Genomic DNA, 22,075 nt, shown 5'->3' on the forward strand with positions numbered 1-22,075 from the left:
GAAAGAATTCGGCCACCTCACCTCGAAAAGAACTTAGCCACTTTGCCTACATGAGGCCCAATGCTTGAAGGGAACTCAGCCACTTTGCCTCCATCAGGCCCAACACTCGAAAGGACCTCGGCAATATGCCTCCATATATATACACCACATACAAGTACACGTGCACATGAACACATACACACACACACACACACACACACACACACACACACACACATCATCATTTAATGTTCGTTGACCATGCTGGCATGGGTTGGACTGTTTCACTGGGCTGGCATGCTGTGCCAGGCTCCAGTCTGATTTAGCATGGTTTTCTATGGCTGAATGCCCTTCCTAACGCCAACCACTCCGGGAGTGTAATGGGTGCTTTTACATGCAACTGGCATGGGTGCCATTTGCATGACTCGGGTATCTGCCATGACTGTGATTTTGCTCGGCTTCATGGGTCTTCTTCTCAAGCATGACATTATACCAAAGGTTTTGGTCATTGCCTCCATGAGGCCCAATACTCGAAAGAAGCTCAGCCACTATGCTATTGTCTCTGTAAGTGTATGAGTGTGTGTGTTAGACCAGGGGTTTTCAAACTTTTTGACTTGCGGACCCCTTTATATTTCAGGCTTTACCTTAGGGACCGCCTTTATAAACGCTTATGAAATTTATTCATAAATATTTGCTTAAAATAACATATATTTTTACATTTATTTATTTAACAGTATTTAACAAATAGGTTTATTGTCAATTAAAAGATTTCGATTAAAATACATATATAAAATCAAATTGTCCATAAAAAGTATTTGCTGTCCACGGACCCCCTGTCTTGTCCTTGCGGACCCCAAACACAGTTTGAAAACCCCTGTGTTAGACCATGCTGTTGTTTATGGGAAAATGTGAGTCTTGTGTGCATAAGTCTGTATGCGTGTCTGTGTGAGAGTAAAATAACTGTTGTGTGTGTATGTGTGACAATGGTATATGGGTGCGGGAGTGGCTGTGTGGTAAGTAGCTTGCTTACCAACCACATGGTTCTGGGTTCAGTCCCACTGCGTGGCACCTTGGGCAAGTGTCTTCTACTATAGCCTCGGGCCGACCAAAGCCTTGTGAGTGGATTTGGTAGACGGAAACTGAAAGAAGCCCGTCGTATATATGTATATATATATATATATATATATATATATATATATATATATGTGTGTGTGTGTTTTTGTGTGTGTGTTTGTCCCCCCAACATCGCTTGACAACCGATGCTGGTGTGTTTACGTCCCCGTAACTTAGCGGTTCGGCAAAAGAGACCGATAGAATAAGTACTAAGCTTCCAAAGAATAAGTCCTGGGGTCGATTTGCTCGACTAAAGGCGGTGCACCAGCATGGCCGCAGTCAAATGACTGAAACAAGTAAAAGAGTAAAAGAGTAAGGGTAGGTGGGATTAACTGGGAAGGTGATAAAGATGGTTGTGATGGAGTGTCAGAGCCAACCCTCAACCATGTAGCTATTCCCACTCTGTTATTATTCTTACAATTGGTCTTTCTTATGCTCTCTCTTTCTCTCTCTCTCCTTTGTTCTCTAGGTCGCAGTGAAACCACCATACAGAGGTCAGTTGTCCATTTTTCCAGTGGTCTGTTTGGACTCAGTATCCTCTACAACTTCTTCCATTCCACCATGCTCTATCTGCTCATTACTGCCGGCTTCGGTTACCTTGTCATCACCATCACCGTGTTCAAGTGCCGGCCCCTTTGTGGTATCTGTGTGTCGGCTTCGGTGGTACTGATTATTATCCTGCTGTAAGTTGATGTTTCTTTGTTTGCACGCGTGTGTGTGTATGTGCGAGAGAGAGATGATAGTGTAGGGAAGTGGTTATACACCATTAGGTGTACACCGCTTCCGTACATTAAATTTCTAGAAGAAACAACGGAACGCAGATTCTGAACAACATAACAATATTTATTCACAGTGGAATTCAGTTCACGCTTGGAGGGAATTCGGTAGCTCGTCGCCCTCGGTTACTGAGACGCCTTCTGAATGATTTCCGTGGTTATTTGTGAAGCTCTGGTGCTGACATGTGAGAGAGCTCTGTTGGACATCTTGGCTCGACGGAGATCAGTCAACGAAGAGACTGAGAAAAGGCGCCAAAGCTGGGTGTCGAACTCTACGCATGCGCATGAGACTCTTCCTGTATTCCTTCCGGAACTAGTCCCTGCGCATGCGTGGATAAAACTCCGGACATTGAACATATAACAGTCGTCTGTTATAAGAAGTCACTACAATAGTATAATCTGTGTGTGTTTGTATGCATGTATTCTTATCTATATGTGAGCATGCATCTATGTATAAATGTATGTGAGGGTATATGTGTGTGGGTGTGTATGGTGGATAAATTAAGTACCAGTGGAACACTGGGGGTCGATGTAATTGACTATTTACTTTTATTATTTATGCGCTCTTTTAAAGCTTAGCCAGGCTCATGGGCCCTGTTTCTATGGCGTATGTGTTCTCCCCCCACCAGCTTTACTCAAGAAACAGGAAGAAAGAGTGAGAGAAGGTTGGGGTGAAAGAGTACAACAGGGGTCGCCACCACCCCTTGCCGGAGCCTCATGGAGCTTTAGGTGTTTTCAGGTTCAGTCCCACTGCATGGCACCTTGAGCAAGTGTCTTCTACTATAGCCTTGAGTCAACCAAAGCTTTATAATTGAATTTGATAGGTGGAAGTTGCCACCATGTATATACATGTGTAAGTGCTTGTGCCTCCTAACATACATACATATATATGGGTGTGTGTTATTTCTTTACTACCCACAAGGGGCTACACACAGAGGGGACAAACAAGGACAGACAAACGGATTAAGTCGATTATACTGACCCCAGTGCGTAACTGGTACTTATTTAATCGACCCCGAAAGGATGAAAGGCAAAGTCGACCTCGGCGGAATTTGAACTCAGGACGTAACAGCAGACGAAATACCGCTAAGCATCACGCCCGGCGTGCTAACGTTTCTGCCAGCTCGCCGCCTATATATGGGTGTGTGTGTGGGGTGGTGGTGCATATATTGATATCTATATGCGAGTGTATGCATGCATATATTTTTGTGTAAGCATGTATATGTGTGTGTCTGTATATGTGTGTGTCTGTATATGTCTGAGTCAGTCAGATTTTTCCCATTCTGGGGATCTTGTTTATGTCTCCCTGCCAGCTGTCTCTCACTCTCATTGTTTTTGTTTCATTAGGGAGCTGTTTATTGTGGATTCGGCCTCGTGGCACAAAGTTAGGGGTAAGTCAAACAAGGAACTCTCTCTCTACATCTTGGCTCTTATCTGTTTAATAAACGGTCCCCAGCCCTGCTAGAGATAACAAAAGTAGCAAAGTCTCTCTTTCAAAGCTGTATTTGGGAGCTGCTGCTGATAACAATGTATTGATAAATGAATCTCCGCCAGTTGCAGTAAAGTGAGTCTAATAATAGAGTTTGGTGTCTCTATGATCTTCAGTGAAGAACGTTCTTGCCTGTAGAATGCAGTGGCATGAAACTAGTCATGAGATAGAAATTTCGTTTCTTGTATTGAACACTCATCTCTTGTTTGTTTGACACACACACACATATATATATCGTCATCATCAACATCATCATTTAGCTCTCCATGGATTAGTACACAGGTTTCGTGTGTCACATAGCTAGCTAGAGGCGATGGCTTCTTGGAGCTAATTCACGGCAGCTTTCGTCCTAATTTTGGGACTGCCATGTTGGCTTGGCGATAACTATTAATTTCCAGTACCGCTGCCGTAGTCTCCTTTAGAGAGACTTAGAAATATTAATAACTCTATTTCTGAAAACCAGTGGATAGATTCCACTGAAATTAGATAAATAACCTTCGAGCAGATAGTCAGCAGCGCCGCCTGGCTAAGGCTTGGCTACTCTGCATTGACAAGGGGCAACACCCTGAAACTAGTCTAGTCTGCAGATGCCAAACCAGCAGGGGGACACTGCTGACCTCCCCTGTTCGAAGGTTATAAAGGACACAGGTTTCGTGTGTCACATAGCTAGCTAGAGGCGATGGCTTCTTGGAGCTAATTCACGGCAGCTTTCGTCCTAATTTTGGGACTGCCATGTTGGCTTGGCGATAACTATTAATTTCCAGTACCGCTGCCGTAGTCTCCTTTAGAGAGACTTAGAAATATTAATAACTCTATTTCTGAAAACCAGTGGATAGATTCCACTGAAATTAGATAAATAACCTTCGAGCAGATAGTCAGCAGCGCCGCCTGGCTAAGGCTTGGCTACTCTGCATTGACAAGGGGCAACACCCTGAAACTAGTCTAGTCTGCAGATGCCAAACCAGCAGGGGGACACTGCTGACCTCCCCTGTTCGAAGGTTATAAAGGACACAGGTTTCGTGTGTCACATAGCTAGCTAGAGGCGATGGCTTCTTGGAGCTAATTCACGGCAGCTTTCGTCCTAATTTTGGGACTGCCATGTTGGCTTGGCGATAACTATTAATTTCCAGTACCGCTGCCGTAGTCTCCTTTAGAGAGACTTAGAAATATTAATAACTCTATATATATATATATATATATATATATATACATACACACATACATAGACACGCACACACACATACATAAACAGATATATATATATGCATGGGTGACAACTCTATTAAACCTTGTTATCTCTACTGAGTAGTTTCCTTTGGATTTTACAAAGTTAAAGCAGATATGAGAATCAATAAAACAGTGAGAAAAGTTTTAGAAATTATACTTAGATCACGGAAAATGATACATTGTATAGTAGTAGTAGTAGTAGTAGTAGTATGATAATGTTGATGCGAGTAGGGAGAGAAAAAGATATCCAAAAGTAAATAAAAAGAAAGTGTTTGATAGATTAATGTTAACTTGTGGCTGATATGTATTTCCAAAATCTTAACAGGTACTTGTGGTAGTGGCAGAATTTTGTAAAGAGTTCTGATCTACATCAATATCATCATAATTATCATTTTAACTTCTGTTTTTCATGTTGGCAAGAGCCAGGTGGTTTGACAGAGACTAGCCAACCAGAGAGCTGCCCAGGCTCTAGTTGTCTGTTTTGGCAGGGTTTCTATGGCTGGATCCCCTTCTGAATGCCACCCACTTTACAGAGTGTACTAGCTACTTTTTATTTACTCCTTAATTGCTCCTTCACCTTCCTTCTTTATTAAACAACAATAATCACCAAAGGTCACTTCAAATTCCAATAATCGCATTGAATCTTTCCCCTCATCGACAGGTTCACAGATGATTATGTCAATGAAAATCATCTCATTAGCATTTGATGTCAGTGACCCTGCAGTCAGCTTCCTCCCAGACATCTGGCAGTACCACGGTTATGTGTTCAACGTTGGTACCGTGATCTTTGGACCATGGATCAGTTTCCACCAGTACTGTACCATTACCCAGCAAAGTGTCAGACCAATGGTGAGTGTTATCTATTTAACCTTTTGTAACCACATTTCTGTTTGAATACACTGCTTAGTTTCAATTCATGTTGGAAGCAATGAAGAATTTAGTAAAATTATTTTGGCATCATTGGTTAGAACATAGTATGAAACAACATAGCTGCATGCATTCACAGAAACCTACACTTTACATAACTAGAGAGAGATAGAGAGAGAGAGTGAGAGAGATTAAGATAGAGAGAGAAAGCGTGAGAGAGTATCTATTAATGGGACACAATTGGCATGAACACTTTCCCTCACCTCATTTTATAAGACTATAAGGACAAAGTGCCCGAGGAGTCTACCCCCACAAGCCTTCCAGGAACAGTGGGTGGAGAAGATGGAGTGATGGATATCATCATTATCATTTAATATCCATTTTCCATACTGGTATGAGTTGGACAGTTTTGACAAGAGCTGGTCAGCTAAAGAGCTGCCTTGGTTCCATGTGTTTTGGCATGGTTTCTACAGCTGGACATCCTTCCAAACGCCAACCACTTTACAGAGTGCTCCACTGGGTGCTTTTCATGTGGCACCAGTACGGGTGTTTTTACATGGCACCGGCAGTGTGTATGTGTGTGTGTAAATGTGTCCTCTCTTTATCTGTGTCTTTTTCTCTTTACAGAATTTACACTGGTTGTTCAAATTAACCAAAAGTATTCTCTCAGCTTTAATATGTTTGGTGATGTCCACTTGTGCTGTTGGCTGGCTTATACAGGATCACCACTGGAAGTAAGTAGCAGGGAAACTGAAATGTTTGTGTGTGTGTGTGTATCCTTTGGAACTAAGCAATAACTTCTATTTTCCAGAGTGGTCATTCCGACACACCTCTCTCACCGTACTCTGGGTCAACACCTTTTTCCATTTTGTCTCCATCTTCTCATCTTCAATTCCATTTGGGAATGATGGACATCATTATTTTGAAAATAGTCATGGCAAGTGACAAATTCTGGGTCTGTGGCTCTAACCTCAAAACCAAAGCTCAATCTTCACAATAGAAGATCCCCAACAAGATTCCAGACCAATGCAATGAGGTAGATGCTCACTATCCCAAGCAACAAGTTCAAGGGATGCTTACATCAATGGAAAGGATGCTGGATAAAGTGTGTGGTTTCAGAAGGGAACTACTTATGAGATTCAATGACAAATTGATATGTGGAGGTGCATGGCTCAGTGGTTAGAGTGTCAGGCTCATGAGGTAGTGAGTTCAATTCCCAGACTTGGCCGCGTGTTGTGGTCTTGAGCAAGACACTTTATTTCACGTTGCTCCAGTTCGCTCAGCTGTAGAAATGAATTGCAGCATCACTGGTGCCAAGCTGTATCGGCCCCTTTGCCTTTCCCGTGGATAACACCAGTGGCGTGGAGAAGGGAGGCTGGTATCCATGGGCAAGTGCTGGTCTTTCACAAACAACCTTATATCCGCATATATATATATATATATATATATATATATATCTATCTATCTATCTATCTATATATATATATATATATATATATATATATATATATATATATATATATATATATATATATATATATATATATATCTATCTATATATATCTATATATATCTATATATATATATATATATATATATATATATATATATATATATATATATATATATATATATATATATGAATAAATATTAATATTTCTAAGTCCCTCTAAAGGAGATTACGGCAGCGGTACTGGATATTAATAGTTATCGCCAAGCCAACATGGCAGTCCCAAAAATAGGACGAATGCTGCTGTTGATTAGCTCCAAGAGGCCATTGCCTCTAGCTAGCTATGTGACACACGAACCTGTGTCCTTTATATATATATATATATATATATATATATATATATATACATACATACATACACACTTATATGTACATTTTCTTGTTTCTCTTTTCAGGTGGTTAACTGCTTACCGAGATGCTATGTCATTCAGATTTAGTCACTACTTTGTCAGCTACCTGTCTACCTTATCGCTAACTCTAAACGGACTAGGTTCCACACATGTCAATGGAGAAGTCCTCTGGTATGGCATCAGTACTTTCTCAGTTTTTTTTTCTTTCATGTAAGCTGGAAGACAGAGAGAGCTTCATTGTGTTTGTGGGAATATCATGTTGCGTACCAGGGTGGCCTGAAAAGTTCATAGGCTGACTATGAAGGAGTTATGCTAGTGCTGTAAAATTTTGCATTAATTTCAACCCTTCTTATTAATAACTGCATTGTTTCTTTCCTGGTAAATTGATATTTCACTGTTCAAAAGAGACTTCAGAAGTAACTAGTTGCAATGTCCCTTAAAAATGGACAAAAATTTGGCATCATCATGTTATCAATTACTGACAGAAAAAGAGTTTCGCTCCCAAAGATGTTCATGGTGACATGGTTGCTACATTAGAGGATGACACTCCAGCTTTGTCAGTGCAAAAGTGGGCAGCTGAAATCAAGAGGTCGAAGGGAGAGTCCTGAAGATAATCCAAGATTTAGACATCCTGCAATTGCGACAACTGAGGAAAGGAACGAACTTGTTCACCACATGGTGATGGCTGACAGATGATTGACTATAAATCAAATAGCCAATGTTATTAGCACATCCTGTGAGAGAGTTGCGAATATTCTGCGCAAGGAACACTTGGCATGACAATGGTTTCTGCTCAGTGGGTGCCATGTCTTTTGACACCTGATCAGAAGTGCACCAGGCTGATCTCGTATCAGTAGAAAATCTGACATTGTTTGAGGCAGATCCAGCTAGTTTCCTTGAACGTTTGTTTCCTAACCCAGTTTTTCATGATGGGTTCAACGCTTTGAGCCAGAGACAGTCTATGCATTGGAAACACCCCCTCCTCCTCCTCCTCCTCATCATCATCATTTAACGTCCGCTTTCCATGCTAGCATGGGTTGGACGATTTGACTGAGGACTGGTGAAACCAGATGGCTACATCAGGCTCCAATCCTGATTTGGCAGAGTTTCTACAGCTGGATGCCCTTCCTAACACCAACCACTCAGAGAGTGTAGTGGGTGCTTTTACGTGTCACCCGCACGAAGGCCAGTCAGGCGGTACTGGCAACGGCCACGCTCAAAATGGTGCATTTTATGTGCCACCTGCACAAAAGCCAGTCACCTGCTTCAAAATGACCTGGGTCATTTCATCATGCATGGAAGGCAATGGTCTCAGATTTTCGAGGGATACAAGAGGCATTGTGTCTATTGACTGTCTTCAAAAGGACCACACCATCAGTGGAGAATGCTGTGTGAACTTGCTGAGGCAGTTGCGAAAGATTATCAAACCGAAACACCCAGGAAAACTGAACTGATGAACAAGGTTTTATCGAGGCAACGCTCCAGCATACAAGTCCTTGGCTTCAATGGCTACTGTGCATGACTATGGCTTTGAGCTGGTTGATCACCCTCTCTGTTCTCCTGATTTGGCCCCATCTGACTATCATCTGTTCTCCCGATTTGGCCCCATCTGACTATCATCTGTTCTCCCGATTTGGCCCCATCTGACTATCATCTGTTCTCCCGATTTGGCCCCATCTGACTATCATCTGTTCTCCCGATTTGGCCCCATCTGACTATCATCTGTTCTCCCGATTTGGCCCCATCTGACTATCATCTGTTCTCCTGATTTGGCCCCATCTGACTATCATCTGTTCTCCCGATTTGGCCCCATCTGACTATCATCTGTTCTCCCGATTTGGCCCCATCTGACTATCATCTGTTCTCCCGATTTGGCCCCATCTGACTATCATCTGTTCTCCCGATTTGGCCCCATCTGACTATCATCTGTTCTCCCGATTTGGCCCCATCTGACTATCATCTGTTCTCCCGATTTGGCCCCATCTGACTATCATCTGTTCTCCCGATTTGGCCCCATCTGACTATCATCTGTTCTCCCGATTTGGCCCCATCTGACTATCATCTGTTCTCCCGATTTGGCCCCATCTGACTATCATCTGTTCTCCCGATTTGGCCCCATCTGACTATCATCTGTTCTCCCGATTTGGCCCCATCTGACTATCATCTGTTCTCCCGATTTGGCCCCATCTGACTATCATCTGTTCTCCCGATTTGGCCCCATCTGACTATCATCTGTTCTCCCGATTTGGCCCCATCTGACTATCATCTGTTCTCCCGATTTGGCCCCATCTGACTATCATCTGTTCTCCTGATTTGGCCCCATCTGACTATCATCTGTTCTCCCGATTTGGCCCCATCTGACTATCATCTGTTCTCCCGATTTGGCCCCATCTGACTATCATCTGTTCTCCTGATTTGGCCCCATCTGACTATCATCTGTTCTCCTGATTTGGCCCCATCTCACTATCATCTGTTCTCCCGATTTGGCCCCATCTGACTATCATCTGTTCTCCCGATTTGGCCCCATCTGACTATCATCTGTTCTCCTGATTTGGCCCCATCTGACTATCATCTGTTCTCCCGATTTGGCCCCATCTGACTATCATCTGTTCTCCCGATTTGGCCCCATCTGACTATCATCTGTTCTCCCGATTTGGCCCCATCTGACTATCATCTGTTCTCCCGATTTGGCCCCATCTGACTATCATCTGTTCTCCCGATTTGGCCCCATCTGACTATCATCTGTTCTCCCGATTTGGCCCCATCTGACTATCATCTGTTCTCCCGATTTGGCCCCATCTGACTATCATCTGTTCTCCCGATTTGGCCCCATCTGACTATCATCTGTTCTCCCGATTTGGCCCCATCTGACTATCATCTGTTCTCCCGATTTGGCCCCATCTGACTATCATCTGTTCTCCAACATGAAAAAAAACTCTTGGCTGGGAAGCAGTGTTGCAGTAATGATGACATCATATGACTTTCTTTGCCCAACAGGTTCAAAGCTTCTTCACCAATGGGATCCAAGTGCTGCAACACTGATGGAAGAAGTGTGGACTACAAGGGGACTATGTTGAAAAATAAACTTCATTTAGTCACATTCCATGGGAGTATCTCGGTCAGCTTATGAACTTTTCAGCCAACCCCCATATGTGTTGTTGTGTGAGGAGTTATTGGGGTCCACGTGTTAGTTTCAACATGTTGATGTGAATATTGTTCTATGGTTGTTTTATATTTTCGTCTCTTTATCAAGGGATACCAGCACAATCTATGGCCACTTATAGGATCTCTACAACTTACGGGAGAGGAGGAAGGGGGGTTATTCTCAAAATAGGAGCCCTGATAGTTTAACAGGGTTTGAGGGACCCAAGGAATGCATTATGCTCAAGTTTCTGCTTCGGCATGGTTTCTATGGTTGGATACCATTCCTAACACCAGTCATTTTACAGAGTGTATTGGATGCTTTTCATGTGGCACCAGCACTAGTGAGTTTATTGTGAACCCTAAAGGGGGTAACTTTATGCTGAAAGTATGAGAAATGGGCTGGAGCAGAACAGGTTTCTTGCTGTACAGGAGCTACATGCATGTGTAGTAACGCTGTGCGCATGCGTAGTCTCACGCATGCGTGGAATTCAACATCCAAGCGTTTCCCGCTTTGATCGATCTCTTTCTTGCTGGCCAGTGATCCACTTTAGTAGAAAGTGGGTTATACATCATTAGATGTACACCTGACTTTCTTATATTAAATTAAGAATTGAACGGAACGCTGAACTCCAGACTATCAACATAACAATATTTATTCATGGTGGAAAGTTCCATTCATATTCTTAATTTAATATAGGAAAGTCAGGTGTACATCTAATGATGTATAACCCACTTTCCTATACATGCATAAAAGTCATACGTTAAACAATAATCATAAATATGAAATGATTCTTATTGAAGTCACTGGGCCATACGAAAGGAGAATGAAGGAAGCCTTTGTCTACAAGACTGAGAAAGCCACTTTAGTCATCAAACAGAGAATCTTATTTCCAAACCATGGAAATGGAAGTGAGGTGAGAGTTTGTGGTTCAATCTGCCTATGATCTCATGAAACAAATCTTAATTGCTGGCAAAAAGGGAACCAAAGCTCTTAAGAAGATGGTAGAAGCAGCTTGATCGTTGTGGGTTGGGTGGCTTGGGATCTATGGGGTTCTTTGGTTGCCCTTGGGTGGTGCACTCTTCTGTTGGGATTTTGTTTGCTAAGGTCTTTTCGCAAATCATTTTTATGCAAATCCTCACTGTCTTTTCTCTTTGTATTGTGCTAAATGTTTCTGTAGCCTTTGTGGCCAATAAAGAATTATTATTATTATTATTATTATCATTATATCATTATTATTATTATTATTATTATTATTAATGTGGCAAGCTGGCAGAATTGTTAGCACACTGGACGTAATGCTTAGCGGTATTTCGTCAGTCTTTACGTTCTGAGTTCAAATTCCACCAAGGTCGATTTTGCCTTTCACCCTTTCAAGGTCGATAAAATAAGTACCAGTTGAGCACTGGGGTCGATGTTATTGACTTCCCCCCTTCCCCCAAAATTTCTGGCCTTGTGCCAAAATTTGAAACCATTATTATTATTATTATTATTATTATTATTATTATTATTAACAAAATGTTTTTTTTTAATTTCAACTGTTTTTATTCTTTTTATTTCTTTCTGATGGCTGCTTTTATCTGGACCTTGTCTAAATCCCTTATTTCCTTCCACAAAGCTTGGCAACACCCCAGATCTCTATATTCATACCTAAACCTTAATCCTAACCCACCATCTGCTAGAGGGCTTTTTTTTTGTTGTTGTTGTTTAACCCCAGGTCAGTCCTGATCCAGCACTGGGGGTCGATATAATCGACTTAATCCGTTTGTCCGTCCTTTTTGTCCCCTCTGTGTGTAGCCCCTTGTGGGCAGTAAAGAAATAAGAAACGTGGACAATATACACAGCAGTGGAGAATATAGAAGCCTCTGAGAAGCAGATCTTATGCAGGTTGGGTAAAATAAGCTAGAAAGTCAGGGTAACAAATGTTGCAGTACTGGCAAAGCTGAAAATCCAGTGACACGCTTTGTTGAGAATTTTGACATATAATGTACCACAAGTTACTGCTGGAGACCATCTTGACAGGAAGTGTGGCGGGGAAGAGAGCAAGAAAGTGTCAAAGACATTTTGTGAATTGATACATCAAAGGATGGACTGGAAACTGGAGCCTGGCTTAATTGCATGCATGCAACACAACACAAAGGAAATGGGAGTCTTGGTAAGCTGATTGTTGGACACTTGGATGATGGCTTGGATGGTTTTGTATGTGGTCATCATTTCTTGTTACCTCTGCCTGCAGCAACTTGAGATGGTTGCCTTCATAGTATTTGATCCTTGATGAGAGCATTGAGTAAAAAAAAACTATGTCAAGGCCTGTCCATACTGTGATGTTATCTCTCCATCTCTTAGGTTGCTAACCTGTTTCTCTTTTTATTAATCATGCCTTCCAGACAGATCTTGCCGATGCCACAAACCATTCATTTAGTGTGTCCAAGCTATTTTGAATAATTCATTTTTGATAACAGAGATGACCGGTAACAATTTGGTTATTTTTCTTCGATCTTCAATTCTGACATGGTCTGAGAGTTCAGTGTTAGTAAGAAGTCTCGTTACATGATTCTGAAAAACTTCCGGTTTCGTAGTGCAACAAAAGTCCAGTTGACACAATTTAGCCTATATAAAACTACTGAAAGAATATAGGTGTTGTAGATGCTTGCATTTATGTAGTATGAAATTTGTTTTGAAATAAGTACGATATTGTTCTTATCAAAGGCTGCCTGACCAAGTCCGATTCTATACTTCACAGCTAATTATTCCATCGTTTTTTTTTAAGAGAGCTTACCAGTACTACTAAAGCAGCACGGTCCCGAATGCGCAGTCGCGCGTCCACGCTAGCTAGTCGTGAGTGGTCGATCCTAACCCTAAACACGTATTCATTTGCAAATGCGGGTTAGGGTTAGGGTTAGGGACAGGGTTAGGGTTAGGGTTAGGGTTAGGGTTAGGGACAGGGTTAGGGTTAGGGTTAGGATCGACCACTCAAGACTAGCTAGCGCGGATGCGCGACTGCGCGTTCGGGACCGTGCTGCTTTAGTAGTACCAATTTATCTCTAAGGTAGATGAATTCAGAGACTTGCTTTGTATGTGAAGGTGGGATAAATTTCCCCCCATGGGGTGAGGAAGACCCTTTCTAATGATAGACCCCTTTCATTGACTCAGCTTCTTTTCTGTTCTGCTGCATACATTTGTCTCTCCACTATCATCACTCCTCCCTCCCTGCTTCTTTTATACTCCTTTCACCCTCTGTCCTTGCCTCTCTGCTCTTACCTCTACCTGTTAAGCATGGCTTCAGTCCTCTCCTTGTTACTAGGGACTTTGATGTTACCCGGCCTGCCTACATAGAAGTGCCACGCTCCCTGGTGGAGACTGTTTCAAACTGGAATATACCAATGCATAACTGGCTCAAGAATTGTAAGTAGAACCATTGTAATTTTCCTTCCTATTATTCCGTCTGTCTGTTTGTCTCGCCCATATTTCCTGTCATCTTTTTCTCTCTCTCTTTCTCTGTTTTCCTTATGTCTAACTACTCCCCTCTTTCTATATATATATATATATGTGTGTGTGTACCGCTTTCTCTCTCTCTCTCTCTCTCTCTCTCTCTCTCTCTCTCTCTCTCTCTCTCTCTCTCTCTCTCTCTCTGTATTTATATATATATGCACGCATACACACACTAGAGAGGCAAGCTGGCAAAAATGTTAGCACGCCGGGTGAAATGCTTAGCGGTATTTCATCTACCGCTACGTTCTGAGTTCAAATTCCGCCAAGGTCGACTTTGCCTTTCATCCTTTCGGGGTCTATTAAATAAGTATCAGTTACGCACTAGGATTGATATAATCGACTTAATCCATTTGTCTGTCCTTGTTTGTCCCCTCTGTGTGTAGCCCCTTGTGGGTAGTAAAGAAATAACACACTAGATAGGCAATCAGTGAGAATGATTGCTCAACATCATATTGAGTACATAAATATATTCTTAATTGTGGAGTTTCACCACATGAAATCATTTGTAGCCCTGTTAATTCACAAATAAAGATAAAGAATGTGTGTGCATGCATTCCTCTCTATATACTCTTTTACTTGTTTCAGTCATTTGACTGCGGCCATGCTGGAGCACCGCCTTTAGTCGAGCAAATCGACCCCAGGACTTATTCTTTGGAAGCCTAGTACTTATTCTATCGGTCTCTTTTGCCGAACCGCTAAGTTACGGGGACGTAAACACACCACCATCGGATGTCAAGCGATGGTGGGGGGACAAACACAGACACACAAACACACACACACACATATATATATATATATATATATATATATATATATATATACATATATACGACGGGCTTCTTTCAGTTTCCGTCTACCAAATCCACTCACAAGGCTTTGGTCGGCCCGAGGCTATAGTAGAAGACACTTGCTCAAGGTGCCACGCAGTGGGACTGAACCCAGAACCATGTGGTTGGTGACCAAGCTACTTACCACACAGCCACTCCTGTGCCAACTTCACTCCTTTTCTTGGCCCTTATAAAAAATTTTTTCCTTTTTTTTTCCCTTCATTACTAAGCATTAATTTTATTATTATTGTTATACTAGCCCAGAGTATTGGGTTGCATTTCATTAGATTGGGAGTGCCAATATTCAGTCCACTGTGGAACAAGGAGGGCCTCAGCATGTTCTCTCCACCAGAGATTGGCTTCAGACCATACTGATTTGATGAGTGCCTACTCTGCCACATTGTCTCAGCATGGGTTAGCAGAGGATTGCAGTTTTTTTTATATACAGTAATCCCTCAACTATCACAGGTGTTACATTCCAAGGTGAAAATCCACAAAGTACAAAGAGTACTGTACTCTTTACTCTTTTACTTGTTTCAGTCATTTGACTGCAGCCATGCTGGAGCACCACCTTTAGTCTAGCAAATCGACCTCAGGACTTATTCTTTGTAAGCCTAGTACTTATTCTAGTTGGGTTTTTTTTTACTGTTTACATGTTGGCAGTCATTAGATGGTGGCCACGGAAGAGTTAGTCATACAAATCAACCCCAGAGCATTTTTTTTTTTTTTTTTTTTTGGCACCTATTTAAGTCTAGTACGTATTCAATTAATATCTTTTGCCAGACTGCTAAGTTATAAGGACATAAACAAACCAACACCAGTTATCAAATGGTGGAGGAGGAATATAAACACATGCATACGAATATGTTTGTCCATCAGAGTAACAGTGACCAGTCACTTTGTTTAAAGGGAAGAAGAGCTGCATACCATCAACTGCATCCTCTCATCTGTGACCACAATGCATATGCTGCCACCTTCTCCATTCAGCCATGAAGGTTTCTTCTGCCAAGTCTGCTGGGAACCAGTCTTCACGTGCATAGGTAGGCAAGCCCTCCTATGATGATTAACCCATAGCTCTGACCTTGACAAGTACTACTACTGCTCTAGGTCATTATAGACCTGTGAACAATAGCAGCTAAGAAACGGTTCCATGCTCCTTTTAACCCTGAAACTCTTGAATCAGGGCCCCACTACTGGATGCAGTTCAGTCACACATACCAGACTTCCACACAGTCTCCAAAATTTATTCTCAAAGCATCGGTTGGTCTGGTGCTATAACAGAAGTCACTCGTCCAAGGTGCTGTGCAGTGGGACTGAACCCCAAAACTGCATAGTTTCAAAGCAATCCTCTTAGCCATTCACACATCCTGTAGTTATGTTTTACCTTTTCTTTTCCAGATGTCTTCAAAATTGCTCGTCCTCTTGGTAATTTTGTCGCCGTATTGCTCACATATGCTGCTAGCTCACTGTTGCACGTAAGTTAATAAGCAAGTTTTTCTGTAGGTTCTGCACTTGCTTTTTTTTGCTTTTTTATCTTGCATGAAAATGTCTCATCACATCTTCGTCCATTTAATCCTAGAAGGGTCACAGGAGAAGGGTCTTTAAGCACACCATCCATTGGGTCCTGTCAGAAGCAACTGTCTCTAATTGTTCATCATCATCATTATCACCATTTAACATCCGCTTTCCATGCTAGCATGGGTTAGACGATTTGACTGAGGACTGGTGAAGCCAGATGGCAATGCCAGGCTCCATATTTACATTGCTTTGCTTCTATAAATAAGTATAACATAAGCTGGAGCAATGTGAAATGAACTATCTTGCTCAAGCACACAACACACAGCTCACTCCGAGAATCGAACTCACTACCTCATGATTGTGAATCTGATGCTCTAACCACTGAGCCATGTGCTTTTGCTAGTTTGAATACTAAAGGGTTAACCCTTTAACATTCAGATTCCTCTATCAAATATAAAGCTTATTTATTCACATTGTTTTGAATTAATCATACATTCTCTCATAGCATCAAAATTTCAATGATGCGATTGTTTATTTTTAGAATGACATTGTAGGGCAAGTGTGAGAGGTTGGTGGTGGCCAGTTTGAACATAAAACAGGTAGAATATTTGAACCAGAGACCGCTGGTTCAAGTGCTAAAGATTTCAACCTTTAGTACCCAGATTACTCTCTCAAATGTAATGCTTATATATTCCCATTCATCATCATCATCATCATCGTCGTCGTTTAACGTCCGCTTTCCATGCTAGCATGGGTTGGACGATTTGATTGAGGACTGGTGAAACCAGATGGCTACACCAGGCTCCAATCTGATCTGGCAGAGTTTCTACAGCTGGATGCCCTTCCTAACGCCAACCACTCAGAGAGTGTTTTGAATTATCCTGCATTATTTCATAGCTTTGAGATTTCAATGATGTGATTATTTATTTTTAGAATGGCATTGTAAGGTAGTTGTGAGAGGCCAAATCAGGCCAGATATGGCTGATTTCAATTCTAAAGTGACCCTTTACCATTCAAATTACTCTGTCAAATGTAATGCTGTTTAATTAACATTTTTTCGAATTAATCATGCATTATCTTGTAGTAACGCTGTGCGCATGCGTAGTCTCACGCATGCGTGGAATTCAACATCCAAGCGTTTCCCGCTCTATACTGTCTTTTTGTCGACTGGCCAGTGATTGAGCAAGGACGTGTCTAGCTGTCTCTCTCCATCTTTCGGACTCACGCTAGCCAGCTCACATCAACATACCAACGTCCCAACAACCATGTTCTCACACACAGAAGGCGTCTCAACAACCAAGAGTAAAGTTGTATATTTTCCACCATAAATAAATATTGTTGAGTTGATGGTTTGGAGTTCTGCGTTCCGTTCATTCTAAATTTAATATAGGAAAGCAGGTGTACATCTAATGATGTATAACCCACTTTCCTATAATCTCATTCAGATTGCAATGATGCGACAATTTATTTTTAGTACGATATTATTTGGTAAATGTGAGAAACTGGAAACGACCAGTTTAAATACTAAGGGGTCAGTTGTTGTTGTTGTTTAACAACCTCTGGTCTGTTTTTCTTCTGACTCTTTCTTTCCTCCTCTTGCTCCTCCTCTGAATCACCCCCACCCCACCTTACATGCTTATCCATATCAACTCATTTGCACTACTTCCATTTGTTGCAGGGACTGAACTTTCAGCTAGCTGCTGTGCTACTATCTCTGGCCTTCTACTCATATATAGAACATGGTAAGTACGAGCGCTTCACTTCAACCTGGCAAACCCACCTTCTGCTTTTACAAAACAATAGAACAAAAAAAAAAACTCTGAAAGAGACCAAAAAATTTGTTTTAGTGTCCACAACTTGAAATATTAGCGTCTCTCTCTCCTCTGCCCACCACTACCCACCCATATATATACATATATATATATATATATATATATATATATAAAATGCAGGACGCCAATACAGCTTCTCCAGGGTCAGATTAAACTCCATGCCCGAAGCACTTGAAAGATTTTGGTGCCCTGTATATATGTAAAAAGAGTAAAGACCCTCTTCGTTCATGAATGACCATGGCATTGCACTAAGAAAGTTTCCCTCCGAGGCACAAGTCTGGGCAAAGTTGTTTCATGGAAGACCAGCAGTCACCCATGCATACCAGCCTCCCCCTCTCCACATCACCGATGTTATCCAAGGGAAAGGCAAAGGGGCCGATACAGCTTGGCACCAGTGACGTTGCAGCTCATTCTACTGGAGCAACGTAGAACAGTATCTTGCTCAAGAACATAATACACAACCCAGTCTAGGGATTGAACTCACTACCTCATCACTGAGCCCAGTGCTCTAACCACTGAGCCAATTCAAAATTTAAACAATAATAAACCATAAAATAAAATTTTATTTTTTCAAAATGAAACAAAAGTGAAAGTAGGATGGAAAATAATGTTTATTCTTGTATACTACCATTTCGTTTATATTTGAAAACTTTTCTCCTATTTTGTTTATTTGCAAAGTCTTTCATTAGATCCCCTCTGTGACACCGCGAATACTTTGATATTTCATTTCTGATCATATAAACCACATGGAATATTATTTTAGCAAGTTTAAAATGAATTTTTTTTGGTGCCATAAACCATTTACCATCCTTGTGGTTCCCGCTTCCCTTGATGCCTTAAACTCGTGCTTATTTTGCTTAATGGTTAATCCAACACTGATCTTCTCCAACTCAACCCCTTCATCCTCCCTCAAGCTGCCTCTGTCTTACTAATCCCTTGACACTGCCTTTCCCTTTACCCTTCCCCTTTCATATCCCACTTCCATTTTCTGTTCCTTTCATGCATCACTTCACCCCCACCCATGTATAACATCAACACCCCTACCTCCTCAACTCTCCCCTCTGTCTTATCACTTTCTAACTCTGTCCCTTAACTAAATCCCTGATCCTACTTTTCCTTTCCTTCCTGTTACCCACTTCCCTGACAATGCCCCCTAAAATTTCACAACAATAAGCCTTTTCTAATCTATTTCTTGTTTCAGTCATTGAACCAGGGCCACCTTGAAGAGTTTTAGTCAAACAAGTCAACCCCAGTACTTGTTTCTTTTAAGATCTGCTCCTTATTCTGTTGGTCTCTTTTACTGAACTGCTATGTTACAGAGACTTAAACAAACCAATACCAGTTGTCAAGTTATATACAGACACAAACACATATATATCCCACAGTAAACACATAAATGCGAAACAAGGTGGAAAAAAGAGTACTCAAAAACCAGAGGTAGAGTAATATGCTTTATTAAAAAGCAGCAGAAATATCACAAAAATATACTCACACATATCGTCATCATCATCTCTTAAGATCTGTTTTCCATGCTGGCATCGGTTGGACAGTTTGATAGGGGGCTCCATTTGTCTGTTTTGGCATGATTTCTATGGCTGGATGCCCTTCCTAATACCGTAGTAAGTTCAATTAACAGGCATTGCAAGATGACTAGTATTATTTTGAGAGCAAGTTTTATGCCAGAGTATTTTTGCTCTCAGAAGAGCAGCATTCCCCACAGCTTTGACAAAACTAATGGAAGCATACATATGTACATTCATACATGCATACATCTATGATGATGGCCATCCACTCGTGATCGAGGAAGACCATTGCTGACCTTCAGCAACATTCTGCGCTCTAGTACTAACTTACATTTTGCGTTTACAGCTCCGTTGGTGGTTAATGAGCCCTGCTCTTGATAAGCATACACGACTGCAAACATTGCAGACCAAGCTTTCCCCATTCACTATACGAGCCGTGCACTTTCGCGCAGCTCGCTTAAGTTCTTCATGCTGGATACGTGCTCTCTCAAAAGTGTTGATCCCCTCCTTAACCGGCTTCCTCCATCTGTGATGATGACAGGCATTGTTCTCCCAGTCAGTGTCCTTACATCTATACATACATATATACAGAATTATTTATGTACATGCGTACATACGTACAACATACATAAATATATCTTTACCTCTCTCTCTCTCTCTCTCTCTCTTATGTCTCTTTACAGTTTTCAGACAGAAGCTGGCTAAAATATATGATGCCTGTATCTTGGCCAAAAAATGTAAAGACAACTGCAGCCATTCTGCTAAATGGGTGAGTATCTACCGGGCTTTTGGTGAACTGATGGAAAAGGTGTTGCTATTTCTACTCTGGTTCCTGCCAGTGGTGTTCGTTTTTACAAATGAGTTCCTTAGTAGGGACACAGCCCTAAGTTATGTGGTCATCAACACTGTATTGTGCTTACAACCCACCATTGCTTGACAACCAAAGACACACACACATATATGTATGAATGTATAGGAAAGGCTTCCACATAGTTTCCATCAACCAAGTCCATTCACAGGGAATTGGCCAACCTGGGACTATGGTTGACAATGCTTGTCCAGTGAACCCAAAACCACATGGTTTGGAAGCAAGCTTCTTACCAACATAACCACTCCTACATCTATCTTTTATTTTTTACTTGTTTCATTCATTCAACTGCGGCCATGCTGGGGCACCACCTTGAAGAATTTTAGCTGAATGAATCAGTCTCAGTATTAATTGTTTTTAACCGACGATTTATTCTATCAGATTCTTTTGCCAAACTACTAAGTTACTGGATGTAAATACACCAACACCAGTTGTCGAGCAGTGGTGGGAGACACACACACACACACACACACATACACATAAAATTTTCAGTATTGAAGAGAATCAGGCACTTAAATAGTAAAACACCAAGGTCAGGTTGGTGATATTGCTATCATGTACAAACAATGTCTGAGGACAAATACATACTTACTGAAGTAAACACAGGTTTATCCTCCAGTTGTGCATACAATCACAAATGGGCCAACTAAATATTCAATGAGTCCTCAAGGTTGCACATGGGTACAAACACTACACTGCACTCAATAGACTCCAGATCCAAGTGAATTGCAGGCTCCAAGTTAGGTGATGGGGACGCCAAACTCCCTTGTTCGAAAATATAAGAATACAAATAGTGTATTGTATAGCCAGCTGGAGACGATGCTTCCTGGGGCTAAATAACAGTAACATTCATCCTAACCAGGACTGTCACATTATGTTGGCGATTAATCTATATAAAAGAGGTCATGGGCCAACAGGCTTTTAGAATCTGATGATACGCCATAAAGCTAAACCCTTTATGGAGAGGAACCCTAGGGTAATCCCATAAACCAGCCTTCCCCATTTTTAATCGAGCGAGATCGTTGTCAGTGCCCCTGGACTGGCTCTTGTGCGGGTGGCACATAAAATACACCATTTTGAGCATGGCCGTTGCCAGTACCGCCTGACTGGCATTTGTAGGATTTTCGAGCGAGATCGTTGACAGTGCCCCTGGACTGGCTCTTGTGCGGGTGGCACATAAAATACACCATTTTGAGCATGGCCATTGCCAGTACCACCTGACTGGCATTTGTAGGATTTTCGAGCGAGATCGTTGCCAGTGCCCCTGGACTGGCTCTTGTGCGGGTGGCACATAAAATACACCATTTTGAGCATGGCCGTTGCCAGTACCGCCTGACTGGCATTTGTAGGATTTTCGAGCGAGATCGTTGACAGTGCCCCTGGACTGGCTCTTGTGTGGGTGGCACATAAAATACACCATTTTGAGCATGGCCGTTGCCAGTACCGCCTGACTGGCATTTGTAGGATTTTCGAGCGAGATCGTTGACAGTGCCCCTGGACTGGCTCTTGTGTGGGTGGCACATAAAATTCACCATTTTGAGCATGGCCGTTGCCAGTACCGC

At 41.8% G+C, this 22,075-nt stretch overlaps 1 protein-coding gene across 1 annotated transcript in view; it reads left to right on the forward strand.

The window, feature by feature from the left end:
- Positions 1-22,075, forward strand: part of LOC106871820 (protein-serine O-palmitoleoyltransferase porcupine) — a 53,054-nt gene that overhangs the window by 25,135 nt on the left and 5,844 nt on the right. The window contains exons 5-13 of the mRNA XM_089346211.1: positions 1,562-1,775; positions 3,216-3,259; positions 5,246-5,433; positions 6,079-6,185; positions 7,357-7,482; positions 13,758-13,858; positions 16,171-16,247; positions 17,969-18,032; positions 20,329-20,414. Of these exons, the coding sequence (XP_089202337.1) occupies positions 1,562-1,775; positions 3,216-3,259; positions 5,246-5,433; positions 6,079-6,185; positions 7,357-7,482; positions 13,758-13,858; positions 16,171-16,247; positions 17,969-18,032; positions 20,329-20,414 (1,007 nt within the window). The remainder of the gene's footprint in view (positions 1-1,561; positions 1,776-3,215; positions 3,260-5,245; positions 5,434-6,078; positions 6,186-7,356; positions 7,483-13,757; positions 13,859-16,170; positions 16,248-17,968; positions 18,033-20,328; positions 20,415-22,075) is intronic.

This window comes from Octopus bimaculoides, chromosome 30 (assembly GCF_046866305.1).
Source record: "Octopus bimaculoides isolate indiv1 chromosome 30, ASM4686630v1, whole genome shotgun sequence".
Classification (NCBI taxonomy): Eukaryota; Metazoa; Mollusca; class Cephalopoda; order Octopoda; family Octopodidae; genus Octopus; species Octopus bimaculoides.